This window comes from Quercus robur, chromosome 2 (assembly GCF_932294415.1).
Source record: "Quercus robur chromosome 2, dhQueRobu3.1, whole genome shotgun sequence".
NCBI lineage: Eukaryota > Viridiplantae > Streptophyta > Magnoliopsida > Fagales > Fagaceae > Quercus > Quercus robur.
Window position 1 is genome coordinate 2,018,823 of NC_065535.1, and position 14,577 is coordinate 2,033,399.

The 14,577-nt window shown below is 34.5% G+C and overlaps 1 protein-coding gene across 1 annotated transcript; it reads left to right on the forward strand.

Annotated features, from left to right (window-relative positions):
• The first annotated feature begins 6,720 nt into the window (after positions 1 to 6,720).
• On the forward strand, positions 6,721 to 14,056 carry LOC126708978 (branched-chain-amino-acid aminotransferase 5, chloroplastic-like). Its single transcript, XM_050409038.1, has 10 exons — positions 6,721 to 6,938; positions 7,092 to 7,171; positions 8,367 to 8,541; positions 9,914 to 10,090; positions 10,213 to 10,344; positions 10,779 to 10,877; positions 11,314 to 11,430; positions 11,975 to 12,070; positions 13,240 to 13,352; positions 13,711 to 14,056. Exons 1-10 carry the CDS (start codon positions 6,804 to 6,806, stop codon positions 13,820 to 13,822), a joined length of 1,236 nt encoding a protein of 411 aa, XP_050264995.1. The 5' UTR covers positions 6,721 to 6,803; the 3' UTR covers positions 13,823 to 14,056.
• The last annotated feature ends 521 nt before the right edge of the window (positions 14,057 to 14,577 follow it).

A 14,577-nucleotide genomic window follows, 5' to 3' on the forward strand; every position in this document is an offset into this window, starting at 1 on the left:
GGTTTAGGGGGGAATCAGGGTAACTAATTTCGTTTTCGTAACTATCTGGTTAGTAGGCCACTATTTGAAACTAAATAAATTTCTAACATCTCGAGCCTTAGAGGCTCGATTTTCAGCTTATAAACCGAGCCTTATAGGCTCGGTTTTCATGCTCTTAGGCTTCCTGACATGGCTGATTGTACACGTGGAAATCGAGTCTTATAGACTCGATTTTTATAGACGACTCTTAGTTGCTCGATATCTGTGCTACAAGATGCCATGTAGATGCCACATTGAAATCGAGTTTTAGAGACTCAGTTTGCTAAAAGTGAAATCGAGTCTCAGAAACTCGAATTTTAAATTGTGGTTAAGAACTACTCCACTTGGCAATCATGTTTGGGTCCCTATATCATATCTAATTTTTTGTCTGGGTCTCACGGCTCTCATACACACATTCAACAACAATCAGACAAACACTCCTTGTAGTCTTTCACTCCTCTTTCACTCCTCCTCTCACTCATACAATCTCAGCACATTTGCACGTCCAAAATGTCAGGTAAGGGTCTGTTGATTGTTTAGTGTATATAGTGTAGGATTTTGCTAGTGTTAGTGTGTATAGTGTTAAGATATATTTGTATCATGGGTATGTATTTTTTGTTTGGTTTTGATGTTTCTCTTTAGTTTTTGTTTTGTGCCCTTTCTCTATGTCTCTAGCAGTTAAAATCACACAGTCAATCCCAGTTGTTACTGATGATTAAACTATGTCTCTATGTCTGCTTACAACCGATTCATGAAGTAAGGGGAAGTGTTCCTTTTGTGTGTGTGTTTAAGTCACAATTCCCAAAATCATGACTTTAAGTCACAGTTTCAGTTTAAAAATAAGATGTGTGTAAAATTATGTATAATAACTTGTGTTTAACAAGTATTACCAATAATAAAATTTGTAATATCTCTTGTATCTGTCTTAATAATAAAATTCGTGCTTTAATTTAAGGTTGGGCTTGGTGTGATGGCAAGTGCCTTTAACTAAAAGCAAAAGGCCATGGGTCTAAGTTTGAGAATCAATTTTTTCAAGTAAAATTGGGGGTAAGACTGTCTACCATACTATAATCTCTCTCAAGCTCCCACCGATCTGAGAATTTTGTGTACTAAGTATGACTTTTTTTTTCTTTTCTTTTTTTTCTCAAAAAAAAAAAGTATGACTTTTTTTAACAATATGGCTAATCTTTAGAAATGAACAGGAACTACACATGGGGTTATACCTTTCATGTCTTACAAGGGTATGTTTAGACACCGTTTATTTACTGAAAACTGAAGGGTTGTTGCTAAAAATATTGTAGTAAAATAATTTTTAAAGATGTGAATAGTGACGTAGGACCCAATAATGCATTGGTATGCGCGTTTGTGTTTTTGGCTTGGTCGTGAACAGTGTTGTAAGACCCAGTAAAAAATGCAAACGCTGAAAACGCTCATCTGCAACAATCTAAACTCACGCCAAGTGTCTAATTATTGAAAGCTTTTTGGTAGGTGATTTTTTCCAAAGGTGTAATCATCTTGTGGGGCCCAATAATTTGAGGCCCTAGCCCATTTATTCATTGGGGCCCAAGGCCCGAGCCGAGGAAGGTTATAGCCCAGACTCGGTAATACGAGTACAAAATAGTCTTGGGACACAGTCGAGGATGATTCAGTCCTCGGCATGTCCGAGGTCTCATTGAAAGGAAGGGCAAAAACGGTATAGGAGCAGCTTGGAAAAAATCTAAAAATATCTAGATCAATAGAGAAGGATACGCTGGAAAGTGTAACGACCAGGGAAAGCTGCCCTTACTGCCATTCAATACTCTGTACCTGACAAACTATACTCTCCAGCTTTTACAACCACCCCCAACCACTCTGGATATGGGCTGATGGGACAAGTATCAGTCTTGGAAAAGTCGATCCTACACGTGGACGAAGGATAAAGAACACATGCTAGTATAAAAGGAAAAGTGGGCAATCCAGAAGGTGGCTGGGAAAAATGGCCAAAAACCAGAGCCTCCCAGCCCGTCTCTTGGAGAAAGACTCCTAGGGCGCACACACTTTAATTATGTATGAACACCATGGAAAACCCACTGTCTTGTGATCAAGGCCTAGCCTTTCAAACCCACGCTCTACAAATGATATTGTTTGGGCCTTTTACGTGCGAACTCATCGTTATTACGAGTCGTTACAAATCGAGTCCTTACACATCTAATAAGCCAAAATGAATATAAGGACATTACACAGTGAAAATTTGAGAACATGATCATAATATTCAAAATCCTATTAGCCAATTCAACTCAATTAGAAAGCTTATCTTTATTTTAATGGTTGAGTAACAAAATTCGTTATTATTAAGACTTTCTAAAAATATCAAATTTTCTCCCTAAGACTCTATTTGGTTAAAGGATGACAAATATTAAAAAGATGAAAAAATATAGATGGATGAAAAACTCATTTATTTAGTTGAGAATAAAATAAAATAACAGAAAATGTAGTTTATAAATTTATCATAGGTATGTATCATGAATTTCTTTTGTTGTTTGGTTTGATATTTTTCTTTAGTTTTTTTTTTTTTGCTTGAGTATGAAAATCATTAAGTATTGTTAGGTTTTTATCATGGGTATATATATATATATATATATATATATATATATTTTTTTTTTTTTAGAAAGTGAGGAGAAAGATATCTATATTTTTATTCATGATCCAGGAAGTCTTTTTGCTAGCTTTCGGTGAAGTTATCTGCTTCCTTTTCTCCATAATTTGGAGTAAATTTGAGTTTGTATATCACATTTGGTATATTTGACTGTATATTAATACCTTGATTTTGAAATTAGATGATATGTCTAATTTTGATTGCTTATGATCATATTCACATTAGTGTTTTTTTTTTTTGTCTGATGAACCTTGCTCTATGTTATTTCATTAATAGTAGTGTAATAGGGTATGCCATGAATTTTCTTGCACTGGAATGATGATATTACATAATTGCACTCATTCATTTGCACATCCTCATGACTTTTGTTGTTTGGTTTGATATTTTTATTTATATTTTTGTTAGAGCTGAGTTGAAATTTTGTAATGGAGGTGAGTTTTGTCTTTAGTTTCTTTATTTGTTTGAGTACGAAATGATAATGATTGAGTGTGTTTGTATGTGATGTGGGGTGAGTAGATGCAATTGTGGGGGCCTTAAGTTGTAATTTTTGTACTTTAAGTAGATAGAAAAGGTTTTGTAATTGATGTTAAATGAAATAGATAAAATATGTCACTAACATATTATACTTGACTCTCTAATAGGTTCACAATCTCTGAAGAATATTGATTTAAATGTATACTATGGTGGACCCCTTGACAATCCTGGAGAGATTGACGGATTCCCATTTAAAGGGCCGAGTATCGAATGCTACTACATGATGATATTTCGCAGAACTCCAATCATCAGTTTCATTGTATTACCAAAATAACTGCTTATAGTCTTGTGGCCAATGAGCTTTGGCTCAAATGGCATTTCCTCCTCTTGCAATAATGGGTGAAGGGTGAGGTTGTAGTTTCAAAACCCATGGGGTGCATGGGTAATTTATCAACTTGGGGGAACCAAAAAAAAAAAAAAAAAAACACAAAACCCAGCTTGTAGTCTTTTTATGTGCGTGTGAAGAGAAATGATAACCCACAAGCTACAAAGAATGCTTAAAAAGGAATGGTTTCAGCAACAAGCTCACTTGGACAGATATACTGGCAAAATAACATGATTTGTATCATACTTCAGCATTTCTGGTACTACATAACTTCCCCCCTCCTTCAGCATCCTACTCCGCCTTCAAATTGACATTAGTATTACTTGACGCAGCCAACAAAGAGTTCCAAGAAAAACCATTATTAATAATTATTATGAGTCCTAGTCTTTCTAGGAAATGATAATTTAGGAGGTTTAGTCCTTCTATGAATATTATTGCAATAGCCTAAGTATTCAATAAATGATAGAAATATAAACATTGAATTCAATAACATTTCAGCCCTTCATTTTAATCTTAAAGGGTGTGTTTGCATTCTTTTTCCTAAGCGTGATTGGTTTGCCTACAATTTATCTTACGTTGTGTCTTTTTCTATTCACTATTTTCACACCAAGTAGCCATCAAATGGGGGTATCGCTACAAAGCCCCTGTTTGGGTAGTCTATCCCTGGCTAGTCCATCAAAGCACCAGTGGTTATTTGGTAGAAATTGGTCTGATTCCTTCAAAGAATCCCTCTTCAGGCTTACATTTGTTGGTTAGCTATGTAGGACAGATTAATTACCAGGGATAGACTAGCAAAATGGGGTGGTTATGTATTGGAAAGGCAAGAGCTTGCTTGTTATGTCTTCTAGGCTGGGGCTTAGTGCTGTGATTTTTCATGTATACAGGCAAAGAAATGCAATTTTGCTTGGGAATAAAGTCAGCTTAGAGGAGTAGCTTGTTGCTGTCATTAGAAAGAATGTGAAAGCCAGAATTCAATTCAAGGGCCCTTCCCTAATTCTAGAAATCTGTAGATTTGCAATGGATGGTAAACTCCATCACAATTAATGATGTAGGATTTGCTAAACACATATGAAATGACTTTATTTTAATTTGTAATGTATAAGATGATGATTCCCATGTAATATAATGACACTAAACTCTAAGTGGAAGACAATTGTATGTAGCAATTGAAATTTCATGGGATTTCAAAGTAGCCTTAATGAATGAACAAAAAAAACTAAAAAAAACTAAACAAACAAAGTGAGGGACTGAAACTTCAACACAATCACATGACAGAAAGTTTTATGAAGAAGAGATTTTTATTACCGCAATAGCAACTGGTAACAATGGCCAGATTAGTAGCATAAGTAGCACAAATAATTGCAAGACCATGAACGTTTCAATGCTTTGACACCAACCCAACTCCTCCACCAACAATCCCAGCCCAAATCCAAAAAAAAAAAGGTCAATTTCTCAAATTGTCAACACCAACTAAATTCCATTACTTTGAGCCTAAGTTCCTAAACCCAACTAAACCCAGTATAGCAAATTGGTTTAGAAATGTTTCACTTGTTTTCAAGTAAACAGAAATATAAAACTTAAATTCAATACCAAATAAACTCCCTTTAATCTCAGCCTAATTCCCTAAACCCGATGAACCTAGTTTAGCAGTATGATACAAATAATTGGTTTCACTTGTTTTCAGGTAAAAAACACCAAAAATATTTCATTTACTCTGACCCTAATACCCTAAACCCATCTGAACCCAGTATTGCAAGTTGGTTTAAAAAAAAAGGGTTTCACTTATATTCAAGTAAACGGAAACATAAAACTTAAATTCAATACCAAAACACACTCCCTTTACTATGAGCCTCACTCCCCAAACCCAACTGAACTATAGCAAATTGGTTTAGAAATAATGGGTTTCACTTATTTTCAAGTAAACAGAAATATAAAACTTTAAATTCAATACCTACACTCCCTTTACTTTCTGAACCTCACTCCCCAAACCCAACTGAACCCAGTAAAGCAAATTAAATCCTCAGCAAATATAAACAAACCAAGAAACATAATCCGATTCCACAGCAAATATAAACAAACCCAGAAACCCAGAGACATAATCCGATCTCATAAAACAACAAAGCTTCGATCTTTTTTAACAGTTCTATTAGAAATTCAAAACAGAAACCAAAATAGAAAAAAATGAATTGAAACCAAAGTTTCTTTGATTTTTCCCACTGTTTCCTGACAGCCAAATGGTGAAAGTGAAACACACTTTGAAGCAACTCACCTTTTATTTTAGTTTTGAGAAATGACGTAGATTGAGGAACTCAAAGCTCTGTGAGTGACAGTGGAGACTTTATCAAACCTCTGTACACCTCGCTGTGCTTTATCAAATCTTTCGTGCTAGATGATGAATGTCAAATGGATTGAGTGAGAGAAGAGGGTGATCGGCGAAGTGATGAAAGTTTGACGGAGTGGTAGAATAGAGTGAGTGAGAGAGGTTGATTGGCGAAGTGGGTCATTGGTGAAGTGATGAATGTTTGACGGAGTGGGAGAAGAGGGTGAGTGAGAGAGGGTGATCGGTGAAGTGACGAATGTTTGACGGAGTGGGAGAAAAGGGTGAGTGAGAGATGCGCTGAAGTGTGAGAGGGAAAGGGTGAGACTGGTACCCCTATTTGAAACCGAGTCTCTAAGACTCGGTTTCCCGGTCTTCCACGTGGTTCAACCACGTCATAGCCAGAGGTCCACGTGGACCTCCTGCCACGTCAGGTTTGATCAAAACATAAAAACCGAGTCTTAAAGACTCGATTTATAGGTCCAAAATCGAGCCTTTAAGACTCGAGATGTTACTTAGTAATATGATTAGCGAACTAGACCTACTAAATAAATGGATAGGAAATTATGGCTAATTACCCATTTCGTCCATGTTTAGGTGTTAGAATTTCTAAATTAGCTAAAAAAAAAAAAACCCGATAAAGTGTTTTGCACGGTACACAAATCCATTTGCATTTTGGGTTTTTAAAATAATTGGAGGAAAAAAATTGACAACCCAAGTTCAATTAATAATCAAGTTTCTCAAATAAAAAAGGTACAATAATTGGAGTAACCAGTCCAAATAAAAAGGGACTATAATAATTAGAGAGGTCAAAACAAAGAAAAAACTCAGGCGTTATTTTGAAGTTGAATTGAATTTAACGACAAAAATTTCAAGTCCGACTTCGATTAAGACAAATTGCCAAATTGCAAAAATTGAAGCTTATCAAAAAAAAAAAAAAAAAAAAAAATTTGCCAAATTGCAAAAGGTTGGAGATGCTTTGGTTTGGAAGTACACAGATAGAAATGTTGAACGGCGTCGTTTTCTCTAGAACAACTTACGCCATTCATCATCGTCATCATCATCATCAAAACCTCGGCCAGAGTCACTGCTTCTCGTCATCTCTCAAGGCAACTATTTCTACATCCTCTTCTCTATTCCTAAAATTTCTCAAACTCAAAAACTGTGTTAAAAAAAAAAAAACAACAACAACAAAAACAAAAAATCTTTGAACATAACTAAACGGGGTTTTCCTGTGCTTGCACGTGCGCCTCATTACACAGACTGCTCAGCTCCCAACAAAACATCGCCGTTACGCCACGACGATTAAAGCCACTCAATCCTCGGATGCTCATAGTCATGGGTGATATACCTTTTCACTTTTAACTTTTTTTCCTTTTTCATTATGCTTGGTGATTTTTCTTGCAGGAACCCAGGTTAATTTATTTATTTTTGTTCGCACTTTTGTTAAAATAAAATTTGATTATTATTATTATTATTTTTCAGTTTCTAGGACCACACCATTACTTAATGACATATGCAATTAAATTCCGATGGAAAACAATCACTTTCACATTGATTACGTTTTTATTTTTATATTTTACCGTTCACCGTCACACATAGCACTTGATATTACTTTTATTATACACTAATCATAAGATTTACGACTTAAATACATAAGAGTGTGAAATTGGGTTTGTCTCTAGACTTATTGATTGGCTAATTCAACATAACCATGTGCCTTTTTATTAGGTTATTGGTCAGTGCACTTCTTTTTTTATTTTTTATGAAAAGAAAAAGAACTTCCTTCAGAAATAAAAACAACAAATACATTATGGAGAATAGCTTGTTCTAGAAAACAAAGACTCTCTTCAATCCAAACTGAAAAATTATCAATGTCCAAAGCATGTTGAGCTAAAAAATTTAAAATATGATACTTAAGGATTTGTATTGTAGTTAAAATTTACACTTGTAAAATAAATAAAATCAAACTATACATATTCACCTTTAATTTGTGCGCCTGTGCAAGTGAATTATTGACAAGTTTATTTTTCTTAGGAAAAATGTAAGTGCATTATAACTCATAATTGAATATTCTAATACTATTCCTTAATTTGTGTCATTTGGGAAATTTTCTAATAGCTACTGTTACATCGAATATAATTCTGGCATAGAGTTAGTTTAGCATACCTAAAGATATACCATAATCTGAATCAATTAGAATGCGTATAAAATGCTGAGCTGAGTCTGGAATTTAAGCATATATATATATATATATATTTTAACATCTAGTCTAGATATATAAAGAGACTAGTAGCTATATTCAATTCCAAAATAAATTTACAAGACCTTAACTAAAATAGATTTCTTTATTTAGGTTAGTTTCTTAATTTTGTCCTGCAACTTGGGGTTAATGCTAGAAGTTGTGTTTTGTTATTAATGATATTAATGTCATTCTGTTGATGCAAAACTGATATTTACATCAGTCACATTGTAATTGTTTTGTTTATTCATTAATCTGCAAAAGATTTTGAAAATTTTCTGCTCAATAATAACAGGGAAACATCCGGATTGCCTGATATTAGTTGGGAAAACGTTGGATTCAATCATGTGACAACAGATTTTATGTATGTTATGAAGTTTTCAGCAGATGGCGAGTTTTTGTCTGGTGGTTTACAACGTTTTGGGAACATTGAATTGAACCCAGCATCCTGTGTTTTGAACTATGGCCAGGTTATTAACTCTAATGATTGCGCTTTTTCCCTCTCTTTCACCTGGATTTATTGATCTTTGGATTTTGATGCAAACATATTTTCTTTTTTAATTTATGATAAATGGCTGCCATTGGTGCTGTCTGAGATTCATATGATCAACTTCATGTGCTCTTGCTGAGTTACTGTTGTTTTTTGATTTGGACTAACTATAACTCAGCACAATTTTCTCCAAAGAAACTTGGTGGAAAACAAAAAAATAAATATAAAATAAATCTAAGAATCAGCACTATGGTTGCTTGGAGTCAGCACCAAGCAAGGTTAGAAAAACTAGGAATCAATACTAAGCTATTTGAAAAGTTCCAATATAAATTTTATTCATGAATCATAAACTTCTCCATTGGAGCACAGTAACAAACTTATATAGGCTACTAGGTCTAAACTCTAACCCTAATTGACTTGGGGTGTCTTGGGCCAAAGCCTAATTATTGAATTATGAAAACACTAATAATCTAATAAGATCTAAAATAAAATCCAATGTATCAATGGTAAAATACAATTAAATAAAACTAAATCAAAATTATCTTTGCGCTCCTTGATCAAACTATTTCTTCAAAATTTCAAATCATGGATATTCCCATAGTATTCTTTCTCATGATACTTTTTACTTTTTTGGGTATAGATGACAAGATTTTTATTACTTGAAGATTATGAAATTTGTTTTATGTGAAATGAAAGATAATTGTTTTATATATTCATATTCATATTAGTGAATTTTCATTGGGATAGAGTATGACTTTGGGTAGAATAGAATGGCTGAAAAAAATACATGTGGCCGATGTTGATTATTTTGTTGAGGATTTATAGTCGACCCCAAAATTTTGGGACTAAGACTTGATTGTTATTGTTATAAGTGCATATTCATGGAGACTCTGGCCAATTTTCTTGCACTATATGGTAAACTTAAACTAATGGGTAGAGGGTGATCCATCTACTGCAATGCTTTGTAGCCTGATTCCCTACCATATAAGGTCCATTCGTCCTTAATAAATCAAACTTTTAGATTTTGTTTGTAAGTTTTCAAGAATCATAAATCAGCCAAGTGATTATCATTATCTTAACCATTTCAAGGATTGTATGTATTTCGGACAGTATGTAATAGGGAGCCAATTATAGAGCATAAGACTCTTCTGTTTTCTGTCCAGAATCATCATCTCTGATATAATTGGATGCTTCCTCTGAGATATGCAATTTATTTTCTTGTTGCTTTCATAAGTATGGACCATAAACTTTGCAGTGTGTGATTTATGTTTGCCTAAGTATTGCATTATGTTCTGTTTCACTTTACAATGTGTGCTTTTAGCCATCCTTTATAATTGTCTTTATGTTTCTAGGGAATAATTGAAGGTCTGAAAGCACACAAGAAACATGACAATTCTATTTTACTATTTCGTCCTGAGGAAAATGGCTTGCGGATGAAAATTGGAGCAGATCGGATGTGCATGCCTGCACCAACTATTGAACAGTTTGTGGAAGCTGTAAAAGTTACTGTTTTGGCAAATAGACGATGGGTAATGTCACACTATGTTAATTCTTAACAAGATTTGTTTCTTTGGTTACATATTAGGAAAAGTTTTACTTGCAGTATATGTGCTGTATTGGTCCAGTAATAGGACTCAATGCCTTACTGCAGGTGCCCCCTCCACATAAAGGATTTTTGCACATTCGACCACTACTTATGGGCACTGGACCTGTTCTCAGTCTTACACCAGCTCCTGAATTCACATTTTTGATTTTTGTTACTCCAGTTAGAAATTATTTTGAGGTATGTGTTATTTGTTTTGGTTGCATACCTTCAAAACAATTGAATGGCAGGATTATTGTGGAAAGTCAAGGTAATGGTACTAGCATATTTGAGGTTGAATATTAAATGGAAGAAACATGCAAGTGCCACAATTTGGGATTCAACCATGAAGAATCTACTCTATTAAATGAACATAAAACGTAAACCTTATGCAATCTCTGTCCAATGATTCACTTAACTTTCAAAAGGCAAATAATGGGGTGTTTATGTGTGTGTGAGAAAAACTTCACAATGTTACCCCCTCATGTTTCTTTACAACACCTCAATATTATGACTTTGTCGAATAATTTTTTTTTTTTTATAAGATATTTTCCATCCCTGATTTTTACACCCTTTTCATTTTTATTTGTGATTCGATGCCATTAACATGTTTTGACTTCCTGTGATGGTGACAGGGGGGTTTGAAACAACTTAACTTGGTGGTTAAAGAAGAAATTCATCGTGCAGTCCCTGGTGGAGTTGGAAGTGTAAAAGCTATAGGAAATTATGCTGTGGTAAGCCAGTTTTTATGTGGCACTTGGTTTCTGATTATTTAAATCCGGTCTTTCATTCCAGTTTGCAGTTTGACTGTTTTGCAAATCAACAATGCCTTCTCCTGCCCAGTGTGAAAAAACTGATATCAAATACTAAAAGGTTTCTTGTCACTCGTTGGTCAGATAAAGTGATCCTTCCCACTGTGTGTTTTGCCTAGGGTGGTCATATGGTCTACATTAGGACAAATTCAATTTGCTTCTTTTTCCATGGATGAAGAGATTTGATTCAAAAACCATTTGGGTTCAGGTTATATACTTTTATCATAGATGAGCCCATTGATTAAGGAGTTCCTTTCCTTAGAACTTGTTATCCAAAAGAAAGAAGAAGAGGAAGAAGAATGTTTTTCCTTCTTAGGATATTCTAATTTGCCAAAGCCAAAATAGCTCTTTTCTGCAGGTTTTGAAGGCACTGATTGAAGCTAAAGCGGATGGTTTTTCTGAAGTTCTGTACCTTGATTCTGTTTACAACAAATATCTGGAAGAGGTTTCTACTGCTAACATTTTTGTTGTGAAGGTATGGTTCAAATTTTTCCTGGTATGTTGGCTTATAAAGAGTAATAAGGATTTGGAATTGTCAGTTTCTTGACAATCTCATAAAAGTATTTCTGGCAATATCCTCACATTATATTCTCCAAATCAAACTAATTGAATATCAAGTGCACCAAGGAAGCTTAAACATCATCTGTTATAAGGGCCTTTGATGCATGTAATCTCACATTTGGTATCAACCAAAGAAGATTTGCCTGCATAAGAGGTTCTGGTTTTTTTATTTTTTTTATTTTATGTGGCCTGATGTTTCTAACATAAATTAATGTTAACACTAGAACCTTTGTATGTTTCAGCCATAAATCTTCCAATTGGCCATAACTTTCACTTCAAATTTCTTTTTTTTCCTTTTTCATCATTATTTCTTGTGCTGCGTTGTTATTGATATCTGTTGGAGCAGGAACAAGGTTGATTGTTCGATACTAAAAATGTATCTTCATATTGAAACATTGATCCTAATTTCTGTTCATTTCTTTTAATTATAATATGTTTCAGTGATAATGATATTACAGGATAGAATAATCTCTACTCCAGTTTTAGGAGGGACAATTTTGCCTGGCGTTACTCGAAAAAGTATTATTGAAATTGCTCGCAGCCAAGGGTTCCAGGTTTGTATTATAGGTGACAATTAATGATGAGTAGGTGATTATTGGATTTTTCAAACCTCTCTAATCTACTTATTATCTCACTTGTTTGTGAAGAATTTGGAGAGTAGTTGTTAAAGTGAATATGGGGAATCTTTTGCTTTGGTCCAACCTTAATATTTTTGGTTTAGTGAGTGGTTATTAGTATAAAATAGTTCATCTGGAGCAATTTTAGTCTTACGATGCAAAAATGAGCTGTTGTCTGATACACCTAGTACACTGGCATCCAACATTGTTGCCCTCACATGAATAAGTAATAACCCTTTCCCCAGGACGTTGAGTCAATTTCAAAAATATTTTGTGAAATTGTTACCTCTTGTCAAGGTTGGGCAGTGGAGGCTTTAATAGTCTTTCTGTATGAATTCATGTGGTCTATCTGGAAGGCTTGTTGCTTGAGTGCTTTCAAGGACTCCAAATCCTTTCTCATATAGCTAACAATATAATCATGAAAATCTTAGTGAAAACTCTAGTAAATTGTTGTTGCCTCATGGTGGACACCTTAGTCTGAATGACCTCTCTAATGACAATTGACTGGAACTGTAATATTATCTTGTTTCCGTTTGTCATCTTGGATTTATTGTACACGGTTACTCTCTCTCTCTCTCTCTCTGCCACACACAATCTTCCATCAATAATGAAGTTACCTTTTAACTTTTTAAGAAATAGTTAGCTTAATAGGGTGCATCAGATTGGGTGGTTACAAGCATATTCTATGTTCTCTTGCCAGTTTCTTATCTTATGGGCCATCCTTCCAATGAGGTCCGTAAGTATCAAACTGGTGTCTGAACTCTGAAGTGTGAGGTTATCATGAGTATTTTGTACAATATGGAGACCATATTTCTCTCTGTCAAAGTTTGGCAGTATTGAAGAGAGAAATATGAAGACCATATTGCAGAAGATCCATCCATGAATTATGTAATTCTACAAGCAGACTTAACACCTAGTAACTTGTCCCCACTCATATTTTTTAAGTTCCAAAAAAATCTACTTGTCGCTTCTTTACTAATTGGTAGCAGTGACTTTCCTAAGTTTCCTTGTTTTACTGTTTGTTGTATCTGCATCCCTTTAATGTTCCTTGAATTTTTTTTAAATAGATCTGGTTGATTACTCGGGTCCTTATATTACATGAACAGGTTGAAGAGCGGCTTGTGTCAGTTGATGAATTGCTTGATGCTGATGAAGTCTTTTGTACTGGAAATGCCATTTGTTTGTTGCCTGTTGGCAGCATAACTTACATGGGTAGAAGGTAGGCTCCACTGTGGTATACCTCGTTATGAAATCTAAATTCCTTTAGGCAAAACTTAGGTATAATTCCTTATGTGCTACACATTTCCCAATTAAATTCAATCATATGGTTGCATTGTCCAATAAGCCACATGGTTGAATTTAACTATCGTTAGGAGACGATAACAACATTTGTGCCACATGGTTGAATTTAGAGGGGAAACTTAAGATATAACACTTGAGGAGTTGTACCTAAGTATTGTCCAATTCTTTTCATACGCTTGTCCCTAAATATCATAGGTCTTGTCTATGGTTGCAAATCTTCTTTGCTATAATCTCTAATTATTGTTATTGTTCTGGTTGGTGGGGGTCTTCTGCAGGGTGTTGTATGGAGAAACTGGTGTGGTCTCTCAGCAACTTTTTTCGGCCCTTTCAAATGTACAGATGGGTCTTACGGAAGACCAAATGGGCTGGACTGTAGTCTTGGAGTAGAAAGGAAGAACCTTGTCAAATTTAACTTGCCAATTTTAGGAATAAATTTCTTAAAACATAAATCTCAATTTTTTAAAACACCACTTATTTTAAGGTATAATTGTACACAATTACAATTGTGTTGTGAGAGGTAAAATGTATCAAGGCAAAAAAGGATTAAGGGTAAAAATCTAAAAGGTTAAAAAAAATTTTGATCCTAGGGTTGATATTCAAAGTGAAATTTTCAAGTTCCAATCTTAACTCTTAAAAGTAGTAATGCATGGTGCAATAGCCTGAATCTGAATCCATCTGAAATCTTCTCTCTATGAGGCATATTACTTGCACAATCATGGAGGGTGGAAACAGTAGCTACTATGGCATAATGCATATAGAATATCAGATTCAACCAATAATTATAAGGTAGAACAGTGTCCAACTCAGATAGTTGCGAAGCCATGCAATTATGGCTGTATTGTCCAATCCCATGACCACATAAGGAAAATGTTCATAGTTTTTAGAGTAGACTGCTTGATTAAGAATGCTGACGTGAAATTTGGCATAAATTATGTACAAGGATGGAAATTTTGTATTTATGCCAGAATGATACCCTACTTTTTTAAATTAAACACCTGACAAGTGATGAACCAGGAACAGTAACCTGAGAAGATGCCCACTAAATGATTTGTGGCCGTTAGAGATAGGAAAAGTCCCAAACTAGAGATGGCTGTAATTTTATAAATCATTTTCTAGATTTTTATTCAATCAATTTGGATTGC